The sequence below is a fragment of the Fusarium vanettenii genome (assembly GCF_000151355.1).
Source record: "Fusarium vanettenii 77-13-4 chromosome 3 genomic scaffold NECHAsca_2_chr3_3_0, whole genome shotgun sequence".
Classification (NCBI taxonomy): Eukaryota; Fungi; Ascomycota; class Sordariomycetes; order Hypocreales; family Nectriaceae; genus Fusarium; species Fusarium vanettenii.
The window spans coordinates 2,564,386-2,581,097 of record NW_003315880.1 but is presented as its reverse complement, the minus strand read 5'-3'; the positions used below and the strand labels follow the sequence as shown (position 1 = coordinate 2,581,097).

The 16,712-nt window shown below is 51.0% G+C and overlaps 6 protein-coding genes across 6 annotated transcripts; 4 read left to right on the top strand and 2 right to left on the bottom strand.

The window, feature by feature from the left end:
* Nucleotides 1–352: 352 nt before the first annotated feature.
* Nucleotides 353–1,966, top strand: NECHADRAFT_78015 (uncharacterized protein; the record flags this gene model as incomplete). Its single annotated transcript, XM_003053182.1, has 1 exon — nucleotides 353–1,966. One exon carries the CDS (start codon nucleotides 353–355, stop codon nucleotides 1,964–1,966), a length of 1,614 nt encoding a protein of 537 aa, XP_003053228.1.
* A 317-nt stretch (nucleotides 1,967–2,283) lies between these two features.
* Nucleotides 2,284–4,260, top strand: NECHADRAFT_78014 (uncharacterized protein; the record flags this gene model as incomplete). The annotated part of the gene is made up of 1 exon (XM_003053181.1): nucleotides 2,284–4,260. The coding sequence occupies one exon, from the start codon at nucleotides 2,284–2,286 to the stop codon at nucleotides 4,258–4,260; it is 1,977 nt and encodes a 658-aa protein (XP_003053227.1).
* A 270-nt stretch (nucleotides 4,261–4,530) lies between these two features.
* Nucleotides 4,531–5,958, bottom strand: NECHADRAFT_78013 (uncharacterized protein; the record flags this gene model as incomplete). Its single annotated transcript, XM_003052684.1, has 3 exons — nucleotides 4,531–5,079; nucleotides 5,139–5,553; nucleotides 5,606–5,958. 3 exons carry the CDS (start codon nucleotides 5,956–5,958, stop codon nucleotides 4,531–4,533), a joined length of 1,317 nt encoding a protein of 438 aa, XP_003052730.1.
* A 3,910-nt stretch (nucleotides 5,959–9,868) lies between these two features.
* Nucleotides 9,869–11,559, top strand: NECHADRAFT_92078 (uncharacterized protein; the record flags this gene model as incomplete). The annotated part of the gene is made up of 6 exons (XM_003053180.1): nucleotides 9,869–9,898; nucleotides 9,953–10,861; nucleotides 10,920–11,047; nucleotides 11,097–11,194; nucleotides 11,247–11,333; nucleotides 11,387–11,559. 6 exons carry the CDS (start codon nucleotides 9,869–9,871, stop codon nucleotides 11,557–11,559), a joined length of 1,425 nt encoding a protein of 474 aa, XP_003053226.1.
* A 460-nt stretch (nucleotides 11,560–12,019) lies between these two features.
* On the top strand, nucleotides 12,020–13,988 carry NECHADRAFT_36628 (uncharacterized protein; the record flags this gene model as incomplete). The annotated part of the gene is made up of 5 exons (XM_003053179.1): nucleotides 12,020–12,061; nucleotides 12,113–12,145; nucleotides 12,197–12,312; nucleotides 12,358–12,459; nucleotides 12,512–13,988. The coding sequence occupies 5 exons, from the start codon at nucleotides 12,020–12,022 to the stop codon at nucleotides 13,986–13,988; spliced, it is 1,770 nt and encodes a 589-aa protein (XP_003053225.1).
* Nucleotides 13,989–14,043: 55 nt separating this feature from the next.
* NECHADRAFT_67592 (uncharacterized protein) lies at nucleotides 14,044–16,328 on the bottom strand. The gene is made up of 3 exons (XM_003052683.1): nucleotides 16,102–16,328; nucleotides 14,593–16,050; nucleotides 14,044–14,544 (listed from the first exon to the last, which is right to left on the bottom strand). Exons 1-3 carry the CDS (start codon nucleotides 16,210–16,212, stop codon nucleotides 14,119–14,121), a joined length of 1,995 nt encoding a protein of 664 aa, XP_003052729.1. The 5' UTR covers nucleotides 16,213–16,328; the 3' UTR covers nucleotides 14,044–14,118.
* Between the last annotated feature and the right edge of the window lie 384 nt (nucleotides 16,329–16,712).

The window sequence follows — 16,712 nt, the reverse complement described above, 5'->3', positions numbered from 1 at the left end:
CACTCCAGTCCAGGGATTACCCATCCCATTCCACAAATCTAAGGATTGGACCAATCGTTCTTGGCATCAATTAAACCCTATTGGCTCTTCTCACCGCCACGATTGCTATTCATTGCAGCCACTTGCCATTTGATACACATTGGATGTTATTCACATTGGTATCATGATTGAAATTCATCAGTCTCAATACGATAAAGGATATCTTTGTAAACGAACGCATCTTAATATCACTCTAGACCCAAGTGGGTAGTTGGTTCTGTGTGTAGGTAATCTTACATGCCCAGATGCAGAAAACCCCTCATCTTTCGTCCCTCATATCTTTCACCCTATCGAAACCAATCGTACCTTCACGATGAGGTTAATTTCTGCCAAGAGGTTCACTAAGGATGGTAAAATCCGCTTCAAAGAGTTTTACCAAAACAACATCCCCTCCTACGCAATCCTCTCGCACACCTGGGAAGATGGCGAGGAGGTCACCTTTGAGGACTGCAAGTCGCCTCTCGCCAAAGATAAGAAGGGGTACAAGAAGATCCAAAACACATGTAGACTTGCGACAGGCGATGGCATCGAATACGTATGGATCGATACATGTTGCATCGACAAATCTAGCAGCGCCGAGCTGACAGAGGCGATAAACTCAATGTACAAGTGGTACCAGCAAGCAAAGGTGTGCTACGCTTATCTGTCAGATTTGCAAGGCGGAAAATTGGAAAAGTGCCGATGGTTCAATCGTGGTTGGACCTTGCAAGAGCTCATTGCTCCCAAGACTATCCAGTTCTTTGATCGATCTTGGAAGAATGTTGGCGACAAGATGAGCCTCCTCGAGCAGCTCTCAGCAAAAACCAAGATCGACGCCGGTATACTGAGCCATAAAATTCCGCTGTCTTCAGCTTGCGTTGCGAAGCGGTTCTCTTGGGCTGCCGAGAGGGAGACAACCCGAGATGAAGACCTGGCCTATTGCCTCCTAGGAATCTTCAACATCAACATGCCTATGCTCTACGGGGAGGGACGCAAGGCGTTTACACGGTTACAAGAAGAGATCATCAGGACTACCAACGATTTGAGCATATTTGCTTGGACCTGGCGCCGCAGCTGGGACGGGCGCCCCTATCTCAGCTTCCTCGCTGAGGGACCAGGGGACTTTGCTTGGTGTTCAAATATTACGCTGAGGACAGATCCATTGGTCAATGAATACCAAATGGCCATCACAAACAAAGGCATTCATATGCAAGGACCTCACTGGGTCTCGGAGTACAAGGATGGCGCTATCCGCTATTCCCTTTCACTCCAATGCACCGATGAGCAAAACCGACCTATTCTCATCCCTATGCGCAAGGCCGGGCCAAACATTTTTATGAGAGCGGCCAAGTCGGGAAGAATGGACTTGAGCCTCGGCATCACGAGTTCTTATCCAATCAACTCCAAGTCTTTTACTCTGCTCACGAGGTTACCGCGGGAGCAGCTAACATCTGGAAGCCTGGTCTCCATCTTTCGTCACGTCGCCGTCGCCGTCGAGTTTCCGTCCGACGTCCCGAGATTGAGCGTGCAAGGAATACCCCAGAAGATTTGGGATGTAGAAGACTCTGTTCTTTTCAGTCCTGATGACGGGGTGCGACGTTGGGGCTGCCTCAGGCCGGCGGCGATGAACGGCGAGATGTTGGTGTGTTTCTGGGGCAAATCAAACAACGAGTGGGAATTCCAAGGAACCATCTTCAACTCGGCCGAAAAGGGTATGGATGTGCTTATGCAAGATCTATTTGTTTTCGCCGAGGCCCTTGACTATCCAGCTGAAGTTGTCGAAGCTGTGCTTAAACGCCATGGAGTCAAGCTGGGCCAAAAGTCGATCCTGGTTTCGAATGGTGGGAAGAAGTTCCGGGTTTATTTCCAAGTCGAGCGTTTCAATGACCGAAGAATTTGCTTGGGGCCTCACTTTAAAGTCAAGGTATCGAGGGTGCAGCTGAACTAGCGACGATGTCGTTATCACCTGCGTCTGAGATACCAGGGGTCAGCCAGGGAAGGACACTGGCGTCAGGACAAGATCGTGACTGCAGATATCTACTAGATTATACCTCTCACATCTCCAGTCACAATTCAATTTAGTTAAATATTACCTTCTGTCAATCTCACGGGCTCCCTCCCGTTCGCTCTGAGACTAGTGTTTTCAATAGCGCGCCTCATTGTCTTGCTTGTGGACACAGCCACGCGCTACAATCGCGACTCATAAAACACCAATCGTCTGCCTCTCTCCCTGTCCAAGGTCCCCGCTCCGTGTCCTTTACCATAATGCCTTCCAAGAGCGTCGAGTGCTCTCTCAACACGACAGAATGCATCCTCAAGACAGTAGTCAGCATCCTCAGCGAGATTCAAGATGAGAACAACCAGTACAACTGGGACCCTCTCAGTTTCGCTGCCACGGCCGTCGTTGGCGTGATTGCTCTCTTCTTTGCAGCATTGACTATTGGCCAGAGCTTCTTGGCAGCTGGACCGGGGCGAACCAAGTCCGGTGCCTATGCCATCGGCCCATGGTCACGTCTCAATGACGGCAAGTTTGACTGGATTGAGATGAGATATCGAACCGTCTCACGAACTCCGGTACTTCTTGCCAAAGCGATATTGGAACCATCTTGGGATCAATTAAATTCTCTCCGGCATCAACGCATTCACCATGTCCCCCTCCCGAAAGAGCTAGTAGCCCTCGAAGATCCCAAGTACCTCAAAAAGAGGCATGACGATTATTTCCCAGCGACTTGGCTTGCCCTTCTAACAGCAATGAATTTGGACGAAACAAAACTATGGGGAAGCAAGTCCACAGGAGCTGATTATATACCATCCGACTTGTCAATAGTCCCAGCATACAGTTCCATACGATTCATTGTTACTCTCGCCATCATTTTTGCAAGAGGATATGCGCGCCTCATCATCGATCCAGAATCCAAACTTCCACGAGTGCAAGGCACCGGATTCAACCTCACCTTTCGCCAACACCCGCTCTTGGGTGCCGTGGGTGTCTTTGAGAGATACGAGGCCGAACTCTCGCCAACTTCTCAGGGCTTGGATGAGGTGAAATGGTTGATATTATACGGCAATGGATATATGGAAGTCCCAATGTTCGAAACGGAAGAAGCGATAAATCAACGAGAGTCGATCATGGTGACTTATGCAAGGGAACTGGACTGGAACTATGTTCACTTCGAACTGAGCATGATGTTTCTCAAGAGAGCTGAAGCAGAATGTGTTTGCAATGTCCAGAAAGCACCTCCCAGTCAGCGCTGTTGCGGGTTATTGCCATCATCGTGGCCTTCATCCTGCGAGCTCCTGCGGCAACTGCTCGATCAAAACTTGATTAACTTCAACATCGCTAGATGGGGTCCATTGTATCCTCTAATAGCGGATCGACCGTGTTTTCTACCGCTCTTATTCCCCCGCACAAAGGCTCGGTTCCGCGACAAGCTAGATACTCTGTTCCTACATAGCCGATTTTGGGCCATGAAGACTTCAGCCTACCTGGAACTCTCTCCTGACCAACCTGGAGACTTTTCCAGAGATCAGAGGTATTTATTGGCACAGGCAACTTCTTGGGCGACGACAGTAACCAATGACCCGGTGACGGAGCTCGAGTTAAGCCCAACGGCTTGGGCACTGACGTCTGACTACCTTGCAAGACCATTATCCGCGGTCGATGGTGATCGTTTGGAGGAGGTGGCAGCAAAGACCGCACTCGAGTTTGAAATTGTTGCGATCGACGCTTGGCTCAAACAGGCAGGGCCCCTTGTTCTCTGCCGGCAGATGACTCTAGGTATCCTGGGTCACGCCATACAAGAAGTCATGCTCAACGCCAACCCGGGCACTGCAGAAAGCACTATAGGCAGGGACCAATTCATGTTTCTTGAATTACACGAGAAACTAGAACGGTTCCTCCACGCCGTTAGGGACCCAGACCTGAAAGCATGCCTCTTCCATGGGGTGTTTCCAGGGGATACAGCGGGGTTTGATCGTGCTAAGGAAGGAGTTTGCAAGCTTCTTGACAAGATAAGGGATCTCTGGGAAACTGAAGAAGTGCAAGAGAATGTAGATGATGATGAAGAAGAGGACGAACCACGACTGCGCCCGGTTTGGAAACTGCCCAACACAAGCCAACACCCGCTTGATGACTTGCTCATATACCGAGCAGTCCTTGTTTCCTTACTGTACTCGTTATCCATTGACAGTAGCAACTTGCTTGAGGAGGAGTCGTATGGACTGGTTGTTCCGATCATGTAAGAGGGCAATCACAGGAGAACGATTGGCTTTGATAGATATCAACTCGGGTATTCAAGGACAGCAGGTGTTTTAGAGTAAAAGAATATCATATAATTCATATAACCAGAAACTTTGAAGGTGCCCAGTCAGTTAGTCATGTCTATGAAGAGCACCGTTTGTACTCAGTGTTGCTGTCCCTTCGTGTACGTGCACAGCAGTTTTATTCACATCTACCACCAGCATGGTATTCAAAAGTCATTGATTCATCAACGCGTCTGCACATTTCTGAGCTTAGCCACCAACAGAACCAACCGCATAGGGAGTAAACACCGAGCAACCCTGCACATCAGCATCACTGCCCAATCGCCAGTAGACACCGCAGTCAAAGTTGGTGCTTCCTCGGGTGCCCTGGCACTTCAAGGGACAAGAGCCGTCGGTCCTCTGCGTGACAGTGCATGTCATGTCCTTTAGGGCGCCACCGCTGAAACCGAACAGCACTAACGAGTTGGAGCCATAATTGTTGGGATCAGTCTGGCCGTTGGAGCCGCTCCTCACACCATTGGTCACTTTCAGAGTTCCGTCAAGTCCCAGGTTGAACAAGAGTGTAGTTCCATAGCCGTCGTCGCCGACCGTGCCGTCACCCTCATCGGAGAGCGCATGGCCATTGTTCCATCCTCCCATGGCAAGGATGCTAACAGTTGGCTTGAGCACGGTTTGGGTTATAGAGGTAGTTGTCTTTTCAGTCACCGTCTCAGTGTAGACGGTAGCTGGCTCTGTGATAGTCGTCGTGGAAGTGGCAGTAGCCGTGGAAGTGGCTGTAACCTTTTCTGTCGAGGGAACCTAGAAGCAAGAGTTGTTAATAAGAGCTGAGTCAGGAGGGGGGGGGACATGATGCTTACGGTGACAGAGGCAGTGACGGTCTTGGTCCGCAAAGTTGTGACTGATGTAGTGGTATAGGTAGTAATGTCGAAGCAGTTGCAAGCGTAGGACACGGCCGCAGGGTCGCCGTAGTTGGCAAAGGCACCAGGCTTTGCAATACCGCGTGCTTCAATGCGGTGCAACTTCTCACGCTTGACCCTTTCCTCATGAGCCTCGATGTCACTATAGCGCTTCTTGAGCGGGGCGACGGGAGATGCGCATGCAGTAATGGTTTCAGTCTTGATGACTTCTGTGATGGTGGATGTAGTCGTACTCTTGGTCGTTGTCGTCTTGGTTTCGGTGGATGTGGTAGTGGTTGTAGAGTCCGTGATAGTCTTGGTTGAATCAGTCGTTGTGGTGACTCCCGACGTGATGGTAGAAGTGGTCGTTGAAACACTGTTGAATGTTAGAGACTTTCCAATGGGAAGAAGGGCATAGGCTATCATACGTAGTGTAGGCTGTCACTGTAACCGACTTGGTCGACACAGGAATGCTAAGGTACGAAGAGCAAAAGGACGTAGCCTGTAAATCCTGACGTGCCACCCTGACCAGAGTCTTGACAATGGTGCACAGCAAGCCTGGAGGTCCGCTAGGAGGCTGCCCTTTCACGCAACCCTTGAGACTATCATAGTACTGGTCGGAGGAACACCTCTGAGGCGGCGGTGATGCAGTGCAGCCCTTACCAGTATCCCAGTACTGGCCGTTGGGGCAAAGACCAGAAGCAGGAAGCTTGGGGGCTGCTAAGGCCGATGCGGAGCCCACGAGGCTCAGAGCAAGCCCAGCCACAGCGTTGAAGTGCATGATTGAGACTGGGGAAAACTTGACAATGCCCGAGGTGGCTTATTGTGAGCCGATAGATTGTCTTCCTACGAGCTGGGAGAGACATCTCTAAGACTTGGCGCCAAGTCTTTATACACAGATCCCGGAAATCGTCCAGAGATCCAGACCCGGGATCGACGGCACCGACAGTTGTTGAGGAGCCCATAAGGCTGACAATATTGGAGCTGAAACCTGATGCACGGCGCGCATTAATTGAAGCCTGCCCTCCGACTATTGGCACTGTAGCGTCAATAGCCGTTGATTCTGCAAGGCTAAGGCAAAATCTTGGGGTCTTGTCCGAGACCCCTGATATCGGTCGACGGCCTAAGGGTCTGGAACTTGATCTAGCGCCACAGCAAAGCCCTAGAGCCACGATAATGACCTATGATCATCGTCACGATCAACCTCCTTATTTTACACAGACCTGTGGCTAGAATAGCTGCCCATTCTACCATTGTTCAGTCAAAGACATGGGTTCCATTAAAAGCCTTATGTCATGCTGCACCGTTTCTCGCTCTGGGCCCATTACTCCGGGCAGAAATGGAACCGCTAGCCCGTCGATCACCCGCAGGACCCAACCAAGGTTCTAGACTCGCCTCCAGCTCTCGCAAGCGGAGATTGATACTCTCGTTGGGGTCCGTTGGCCGTGTCCTGCGCCAGCGCATTCAGTGGCTGCCAATAGCTTCGGCGACCCGACAAGCTCCAGACCAGTCAGGAGAGTAAAAGCCCTACAAAAAGCAACAACTCAGCTAACAAGGGCATATCTTGACCGCTTTGCGGACTTGATCAGAATCGGAGATGGGAAGTCTTGAACAGTGTCACTGCCAGGTCAAGACTTGTACACTCTTGACAGCAATTTCTGAAAGCACAACAAGACGCTATGAGCTCCAAGACTGAAATTGAAGAACAAATAATCCAAGCGAGGTATTCCACAAGACCATCTTGCTGTGTCTGCTATACCTGCCCCGACGCTCCTCGGCCATGGCTGGAAGAATCAAGATGATCACGCCATCAAGTGGCTGGGCATCTCGTCGAAATTAAGGGCGCTAAACTTCCATTACCGCCAACGGTCCTTTCCCTTGATTAGTTGCACCAGACTCCTCACGTTGAGTTGTTTGCCAAGGATGCCAAGTTAAAATAGACGGCATGTTAATAGTTAAGCATACTACCTAAATCGAGACAACCTCCGGGCCACGCGCCGAAAAGCCAGCCCTACCCATGGGACCAGCTTACACACGCTAGGAGCAGAGCAGGAGCTGGCTACCGAGCTAGACTATTAGCCGCGAGACTACAGTGCTTGGTCTACCCCTATTACCTCTCCGTCACGACATAACCACACTGCTCACTCGATCTTTTAGACTGTATCATGTGAGTCTTCTACAAATCTCAATGTCTTCTACATAAATCGGTCCTTTATCGCCAAGTTCGCATCAATAAATTAGTAGAAAGTAAACATGCTCGATGAGGTTGGCGGTATTTGGCCGTCCCATAAAATCATTCTCTTTCTAAAACGCGCAAATACAAAGCCAAAATCTCCTAGGAACCAGTGGTATCGCAGTAAGCCCAGGGCCAGATGCAAGAGCGAGGGAAACAGACCCCCCGTCCTCCATCGAGGCGAAGGGATAGGTGAATGTATGATGAAAGCCCACCTAGTCTACTGGGCCACCAATATGTCAACTACCAGAATTTGAAGGCGACTGGAATCGACGAACTCGACGCCCAGAATACCATCCGTGGAATGTTTGCTAGATCCCATCCACTCTGGCAGATCATGCCAGCCCCAACTCCTCATCAGCCGTTCTACGCTAATCATTGATAGACTCGCCATTTGCAAAGATGTTGCAGTTATCGGCGATAACGGACCTGACCGATTCATCGCACAACCCATGTAAATCGCAGGGACGATAGTGGTATGGCCTGGCGGTTTGCTATGTCCGCACATGAGTGCCAGAGTAGCTCTGAAATCCGTGACTCCGTTCCATCTTTCAAAATAAGTAGGAATTTGCTGGAAATCTATGGGGCGCCTTTTATGACGCTTGGAAGACTATAGCTAACCTCTCCTTGACAGCCACTCGGAGATTCACCAGTACGTAGATCCTGCCATTGTTATATCCAGTGCTGTCTACTCATGCTGAGTAATAAGTAGGAACCTACCTGCAAGTCTGCTTCGCAGATATATAATACCTGGCAAATGGTTGAGGTTTCGAAAAGAGGTAGTCAGACCATACCCCTCCAGGTACTTGCTGGTAAAGTAGCACCCTAGGTTGCAACTCGACGCGTTATTCTCGAACAGCAGAAATTTCACCGCACATGTTCTGAAGAGCAGAAGTCGGCGCAAGGATGCGCTTCCCTAATACGATGGAGACATCTCTCGAGACCAGACAGCAAAGAGGGCCAAAGGCTGCTCGGCTGCGTACGTGATGCGCTGGGGAGCCGTCGTCCACATATTCTCGGTCTCGTCCTTGGAGCACCTAGCAGCATGATCCGGCTACTTGCAATTACCGCAGCCTCCATCAATGACCCGGAAGGTAGGAGAATCTCTATTTGTTGCCATCAGACCCAGGGCCCCTCGTGCAATGAGATGAGGGAGCCAGAGAGACTAAGATACCATCTAATATAGGCAGCGTTCTGTCGTGGAGGGCACGTCTTTTTTTTTTTCTTTTTTAGCCTAGAATAGTTTCATGGTATATAGTTGGCTCAACTAGAGCGGGCAGAAACGAATCGAGAGTATTCTCGTACTCGACGACTTTCCTTTATCTTGACATACAAAAGAGTCTGCGGTTTCCATTACTGAGCAACATTCTGAGTTCCTCCTAGTGACATTATTCCTTAGAAAGGAATTCCAAATTTTTATACCTGTTAGTAATAAAGGCAAGCCAACTTTTCTTTTAGTGCCAGAAACGTCGGGAAACAGGTCAATGGGTGAACCCGCGAGAAGTGGGTTGGACGTGTCTCATCGACCAGGAAAAGGACCACGGAACCCAAGATGAGCCCAATGCTCGACCAGCAAGTACTGGATGGTACCGACGGGATTGGCGGTAAATTTCCACAGGTGGTCATTCCCCTCCTTGAAGGCGATTTCTCCGCATTCTATTCATCAAAATGCGGGGTGACTACTCTTACCTCGGGCCCGGATCGACAAACATGACATGGGGGAAGCAAATGGGACGAGTCATTGCCAAAACTGGATAAATCCTTAGCCAGTAATAAATAAACCTCCCTGGTAATAGAATTGGTGTTGTGTCCCCAATGCCCCCGAACAGAGACTATCACTATCCAGACAAATCTGTGCGTGCCGTTTTCCAAAGTTCAAGCTATGGCATGCAAAACCCAACTTGAGAGTCGATTTCGAAACATCCCCTTGGAGATGAGTAAGCTATGTTGTGGTGCAGATAGAGTCGCGTTGCTTTGCGCGTTGCAGCACAATCTGTCCCAAACCTGTACGTTCATGCATGCGAATGCTGTGCCAAACAAGGGTGCTGCGTGTCATTAACCTGACTCATCCCATCTCTGATAGTGAGACTCTACAACGCGTGTAGAGCCAGATGCTAGAACACGGTGAACAGACCACCGTGAGCAGACGATGCTACGATTGTTGCCGATCGTGTCGCAAAACATAATTATTAATTAATGCAAGGGGCCCCGCAAAATCATTGAAATTTTGACTTTCTGACCAATGCTAATAGCTATCTAGTAGCCAACCCCGGACTGATATCATTTCCCCGGACAATGCTAGCAACGTCAGGAGCACAATGATGATTGTTTATCCAGACCGAGGTCGGCATCTTGTCACGGCATTCAATTAACATGGATACATTACTATATAGTTATGCAACAATGTATGCCAAGCAAATAGTGTCCAAGAGCTTTCAACGGGTTTTCCTTTGCTAAGATGAAGCCTTCCTCATCTCTTCTCACCGCCGTCTTGGCTGCGTTCAATCTCGGTTCCGCCGATGCTGCGCACCACCCAACGGAGCAATCCCTGACGGTCAAGACAACCAGTGGAAAACTCACAGGGTTCATCAATCAAACAGCTCCTGCTGTCCGTCAGTTTCTAGGAATTCCCTATGCCGAACCTCCTCTGAACTCTCGACGCTTCCAACCACCTCGACGGATCAAGAGCAATGGCCATGTCTCAGCAAAGAAATATGCCCCGTCTTGTATGCAGCCTATCAGCAAGAATCCGACCGTGTACACGGAGAATATGCCCGAGTTCCTCACCAATGGCGGAGACTCTGAGGATTGCTTGTACTTGAACGTATATGCACCTCTCGAGCCAGTCTCTAAGCGATTGCCTGTCTTCATTTACATCCCCGGAGGTGGCTTCACGGGTGGTGGCGCAGACTCTCTATACAAGATCCCTGACAAATGGATCCAACGAACACAGGGTCATATCGTTGTCACCATGAACTACCGTGTCAACTTGTTTGGTTTTCCCAACGCCAAAGCAGCGCATCAGAACGTGGGCCTGCTTGATCAGCGAATGGTGGTTGAATGGACACGAGACAACATTGCGGCTTTCGGTGGCGACGTCAACAAGATGATTCTATGGGGACAATCTGCCGGCGGTGCTTCTGTTGGAATGTACGGATACTCGTACCCAGACGACTTGATTGTCCAGGGATTGATCTCAGATTCTGGCTCGACAAGCACATTGGCCAAGGCCTTCGGGAACTTCTCAGACTTTAGCACCATTGCGAAACTGACTGGCTGCGGCGGTCTGGCAGAGAGGGAAGAGCTCAAGTGCATGCAGCGTGTTGATGCTTCTGTTCTCCAGGAAGTGTATTCCAACACTTCGAGCGTTTCTTTCACGCCTGTTGCAGACAACGTGACTGCTTTCTCAAACACCACCGATAGACTGGCGAGAGGATTGGTTACAAGAGTGGTAAGTGTCTCTGAGCGCACATTGTTCCCTGAGGACTTGCTAACACTGGCCATTTTAGCCATGGATCATGGGAAACAATGCGAATGAAGGTGCCGGTTTTGGAGCCTACAATGCAAGCGGAGTATCCCCATCCCAGGTCGCCATTGGTCTACAGGCCATCACCTGTCCAGTAGCGAACGAGATAAGGTGAGTACACAAGCCTTTAGTGGAAATCAGCTGCTCACATTTCTTGCAGAGTCCGGGCACAGTTTGGATACCCGACATATCGATACTACTACACTGGAAACTTTTCCAATATCTCCCCTTTGCCCTGGATTGGAGCAACTCACAGCGGTAAGTAAATGCGATTTCATAACTCTCCATACCTAGCTAACAGGCGGTCCAGCCGAGCTCCCCCTCCTCTTCGGTACACACTATGAATATCGTGGAAACTCCACCGAGTACGAATGGGAGGTCGCCAACGGCATGCAAGGTAAGTCAGCAGCTCATGAACAGAAAACCTGGAAACTGACAAGCTTTAAATAGCTCTCTGGTTGTCGTTTGCTCACAACCCCCATAAAGCCCCTCGGGATGGAAAGGGAATTACTTGGCCGCTTTATAAGCCAGGGCAAGACAAGATGGTGGTATTTGCGGAGGAGGGTAAGAAATGGTTTCAGTTGAAGGACGAGTCTATCAACGACAACCAGTGTCGACGCTGAGAAGGGTAGATTAAGACTACGTAGTGTCTCCACAAGGTACTATCGACGACAATAGCAAAGAACAGGGTGATAAATAAAAATGTCCACCACTAATCTCGCATCAACTTCGATAACCGATCTCAAATCTAAGCCCCATGATGCCCTGTAACTTGAAACAGCCACTCACAGACCAAACAACCCGTGCTAGGGACAAAACGTGGGAGAGCTCCGGTGCTAGCGCTGCAAGATGATCGAGATGACGTTATCCCCAACATGCCCAGACGCCACGATTGGCTCTCGCCACGCACCACCTCGCACAACCGTGTGGCTGGAAAACCTGAAAGTTGACAGACTGACAACGTCATGCAAGGATAGATTATGAAGTTTGTTCTCGGTTGGGGGACCTTTATAAATGATTGCCCTTCCCAGAGAATATTGCATTGCGTCAGTTGCTACTTCAACCTTATACCCACGACATATCATGCCTCGAACATTATTGCTGTGTTTTATCCACGGGTTCAAAGTCTGTTTCTATACGCAGGGCCATGAAAACCCATACTGACTATCTAACTAGGGAACCGACGATACTTTTCACGACTTTCCCTTTGTGTGTCCCCAGCACTCAAGACAGCCAAAGCGGACCGCTAACCTCTGAAAGGATCTGAAGAAAGCCGTCGCGAAAGAACTCCCCGATGACAAGGTCGAATCCGTCGTTTATCCCAAATATGAGACGACAGGCGAGTTGGTCCAGGCCACCGAGGCCTTCCTTGAATGGTAAGTTTTTCGCTCGTAAAGGTCTGGGCTCGCTAACATACTCAGGCTTAAGGAACGCGTCATGGATGTGCGCAAGAAAAAGTCGGAAAAGCCATGGCCGGCAAACGATCGAGACGTCGGTGTCATTCTCGTGGCTCATTCCATGGGGTAAGTGCTCTCATTCCTCTCCGTCCCGTTCCATCGCTAACTTCAACTCAAGAGGCTTCGTGGCCGCGGATTCGTTGTTTCTGACTCTCAACGAAAGAGCCGCCAATTCAAGCGAAGACGGCCTCATCTTCCCCCTCATCCAAGGCATCCTAACCTTTGACACGCCATACAATGGCCTTGCACGATCCATGTTTGTCTACGGTGCCTTCTCCAACTACCAAAAGGTCAACAGCGTCTTCAACGTCATGACGGCTTTAGGAGCTGCTGCACCTGCAGGCCTCGCACGTCTCAGTGCCCGGCGTGCGGCAACTTCAAGTGTAGCCGCTACGGCAAGTCCTCAGTGGAAAACATGGCAATTAGTCGCTGTCAAGACGGGTACAGTGGGCGCTATTGCCGCCGGGGGGGTTGCCGCTTACAAGAACCGGGAGGCCATCATGAAGGGTATGCGGAGTGTCAAAAACATCAACAAAGAATCCGTCGTCGAAGGATACCGTTCGAGTATGGATGCCCTCGGACAAGGTCTAGCTTACATCAACCGCGGAAACGTGGGCAAGTCATTCGCTTGGCTCTCTGACCACTTCACCTTTGTCGGTGCCCTACTGAGACAAAAGGAGCTCAACCGTCGACTGGAGCGCATGGGAGCACTCAAAGGCATCGGGATCCACGACTTTTACTGCTCTCTTGGCGAAAACGGTTACTGGAGCGGAGGCTACTTTATTCCTGAGAGAACCTTTTGCGCTGTGCCTGAGGAAAGCCATTCGGCGTATCCTCTCTTCGACAGATGCGTCATGCCCAGAGCGGGTGATGAGATTGAAGCGCATCTCAACATGTTCAAACCAGAGAAGCATCGTGGGTACGAGGAAATGACGGACAAGTCGGCCGAGCTAGTCAAGGAATGGTTCCTCAGCGAAGAAAACGTCGTCGACGACCCTCAGTTCCGCGAGACACCTCCCGAGGAAGTTGCTGAAGAAAAGACGGCCCAAGAGATCCTAGAGAAGGGTCCCGCTCAAGATGAGGAAGGCGAAAAGGCCACTGAGGGAGAGGACAAGGCAAAAGAAAACGAATTACCCGACGAGTCTCCTATTGATATTGCGGCCGCCGCCTCTCTGGTCCCGCTTCCCGACGACAAAGGCGACTTGATTGGGGATGCAAGTCCTGAGAATGCCGACACTCCAGAAAAGAGAAACTATCTCAACTACCTCTTTGGAGTTGCGCAACAGGCTGGAACGGGTATCAGCGATGTCAAGGGCTGGCTTCCGAGCAAGATGCCTCACATGCCAAATATGCCAGCCATGCCCAATATGCCCGCTATGCCCAAGGTTCCCAATGCTGTCTCCTCGCTTGGCAACGTCTCAATGCCAAGTGTCAACATTTTTGCCAAGAAAGGCGAAGAGGCTCAGCAAACTGAGAAGGAGTCTCAGGAGGTTGAGAAGAAAGAAAATGAGGGAGGCGAAACAGGAGGCAAGGAAGTGGCGCAAGAAGTGGTCCCAGAGAAGGAGCCCGGTGAGAAAGAATCAAAGTCTGGATGAGTTAGATGCAGTATTTTCTGTTTACGTGGTATTGTCAAGTTTTGTATGTTTCAACTGAGTTAAGAATAATAATGAATTGCAATGCTACATGCTCAACCTAGAACTGAACCAACAGTCACCCAAACCCGATCTAACGCTCCGGAAAATCAGCATCCTGGCGCATACCCTTTCCCTTCTCACCCGAGTCCCGGTTTTCCTCCACTTCGCGATTCTCCTCCATGACCTCGCCCTCCCTCATTTCCAGGGGAGCCACAGACACGAGAGGTGCGTAAAAGGTCTTGCTAAGGTGCATCTTCTCCGGAGGCACAAAGACGTCGAACCAGCGGGGCACGATGAAGCCGCAGGCGATGAGGAGCATGACGCAGTGGACCGCGGTAAAGGCAAAGATGTGCAGGGGGTCGTTGCTCTTCTTGGCAAAGGCTGGGTAGGCAAACGACACAATGATGGAGAGAATCGGGGCCGAGATGTAGCGAAGGATGACAGGCCAGAACCATGGAATGCTCCAGTTCTTGCCGGTGGCGATGACAACGTTGAGGTCACGGCGGAGTTGGTTGCCCTGTCTGATGTTAGAGAGGAAGAGCTTCAAAGGGCCTCATAAACTTACCGAGTAGAATGTCAGCCACCAGAACCTGGTCAGCATGGGGTGGTGTCCCCAGAATCTCGGCGCTCCAGCGTCAGGAGTCTTGGACATGAAGACCGCGACGATGTTGGTTACAATAAAGATACCAAAGCCCACACCTGCACCAGCTTCAGGTCCTACAGCCTGGCCGACAGCAACTCCAAGGACCATGGACATGATGTAACCAGCACTGTACAATGCGTATCCCACCACGCCAACTTGTCCGATCACGTCCGTGTAGCGGTAGAGCGTCGTGGCGCACACAGCCTCACACCACACGACAAAGATGAGGCAGAGGTTGTTGGTCCAGGTATCGACGGCATCCAACAAGTAGAAGCCAAACTCGGTGCAGTAAATAAGTGAGAGGAGGAACGAGACAACGACAACGGTAGTGCAGATAGGGATACGAGAGTACTTGCGGCCCACGTTCGAGTCGCAGATGAGCGTGACTAACGACTCGAGCAGAGCGAACGCAGAGCTCAGACCCAGGACAGCCAGAGTCAGGAAGAAGAGGACAGACCAGACGTTTGATCCGGGCATCTCGGCAAGACCGAGCGGGTACGTGAGGAAACCGACGGTGAAGGTGCTGAGAGAGATGGAGGGATCATCAGGGGAGTATCCCAAGAAACCAATGACACCAAAGACGGCGAAACCGGCTGTGATCTCGTAGAGGGAGTTGCAGCAGCCAATAATGAGCGCATCCTGCACAGCGTTGGCGTACTTGGTGTTGTAAGAGGCGTAAGACGTGAAATATCCAAAGCCGACTCCAATGGAGAAGAAGATTTGACCGCAAGCCGCCTGCCAGATGTCGCCGTTTCCAAGCCGCCAGCCGTTCCACTCACCAAAGTAGTACTTGATGCCGTCGCGAGCGTTGGGGAGAGACACGGCACGTCCAAGGATGATGATCAGCATGATGACGGGAAGACCCATGGTGAAGTAGACGGCTCGACCAGTGGTTCCAACGCCCTTGAACATGCAAAGCCAGACGGTGAACCAGATAAAGGCGCACCAGCCAACAGTCTCTCCAATCAGTGCGGTTCCCGGGTACTCGACATAGCCCCCGTTTTCAGGGGTGATGGGGTCCTTGTTGGCGATAACATCTTGCATATAAAACTCCAGGCCACGGTCCTTCCACGGCAGAGGGCTGTGGAACGAAGCTCGGAAGTAGTGCATGACCCAAGCCAAGATGGGAACGTAGTATGTAGCCACGACGAAACCCGTCATGATGACAGCCAGTCCGAGACCCTTGGTGCGCTTGTTGATGCCGTGAAAGGCAACGACCACACTACCACGGTAGGCCTGTCCGATGGAGATTTCGAGGACCAGGGTGGGAATGCCGAGGAAGATGAGGGCGATGAAGTAGGGGATGAACCACTGGAGGCCATTGTTGGCAAAGACGACAGAAGGGTATCGCAGGAGGTTGCCAAGACCGACAGCACCACCCTGGAGGTCAAGTTAACAATTGACAAGCACAGCAGTTCCCTGGCTGCTTACCATTGCTGCCAGGACAAAGGCAGTCCGTGAAGGCCACTTGTCGCGGCCATCTGACTCCTTCTCCGCGTCTGGCGCGATGAAGTAGTAAATCTTCTTGAGCGTGGCGGCCATGGTTGTGTACCTATACACCCACGTAGGGGGTTCTATTCTCTTGTTACTCCACGACAAATGAACCCAGAGAGGACGACAAAATAGTGCCGAGAATCAACTTGAAAACTCCCCAAGAAGACGCAAACGATGCGATGATCAGCGGCACCAAAACGAGGGCGGGCGATCGTTATTTATGCAACCCGCGACTCAGGCGGAATCCCTCAAAAGCTCGCGTCGCGTCATATGGTGTTGGCCCGGGACAATCAATCTTACCCTCCTCCAACCTCCATCCGCCCCCAAGTGCATCCTTGCCCCAAACAGCGGAGGAGGGAGGGACTGTGGGGAGCGATCTTGGCGCCAAGACAGGAGAATCCGGAGGTGGGCAGCTCAACTGACCATCATTCGTCTCGCATTGTCAGCCAAGACGTCGAGCCACCGTGTTGCGGGGTCGCCAAGCAAGAAGGATACGGGGTCGAGTAAATATGACGGCGTTCTCAGCCTCTGGATGGCGGATCGTCGCA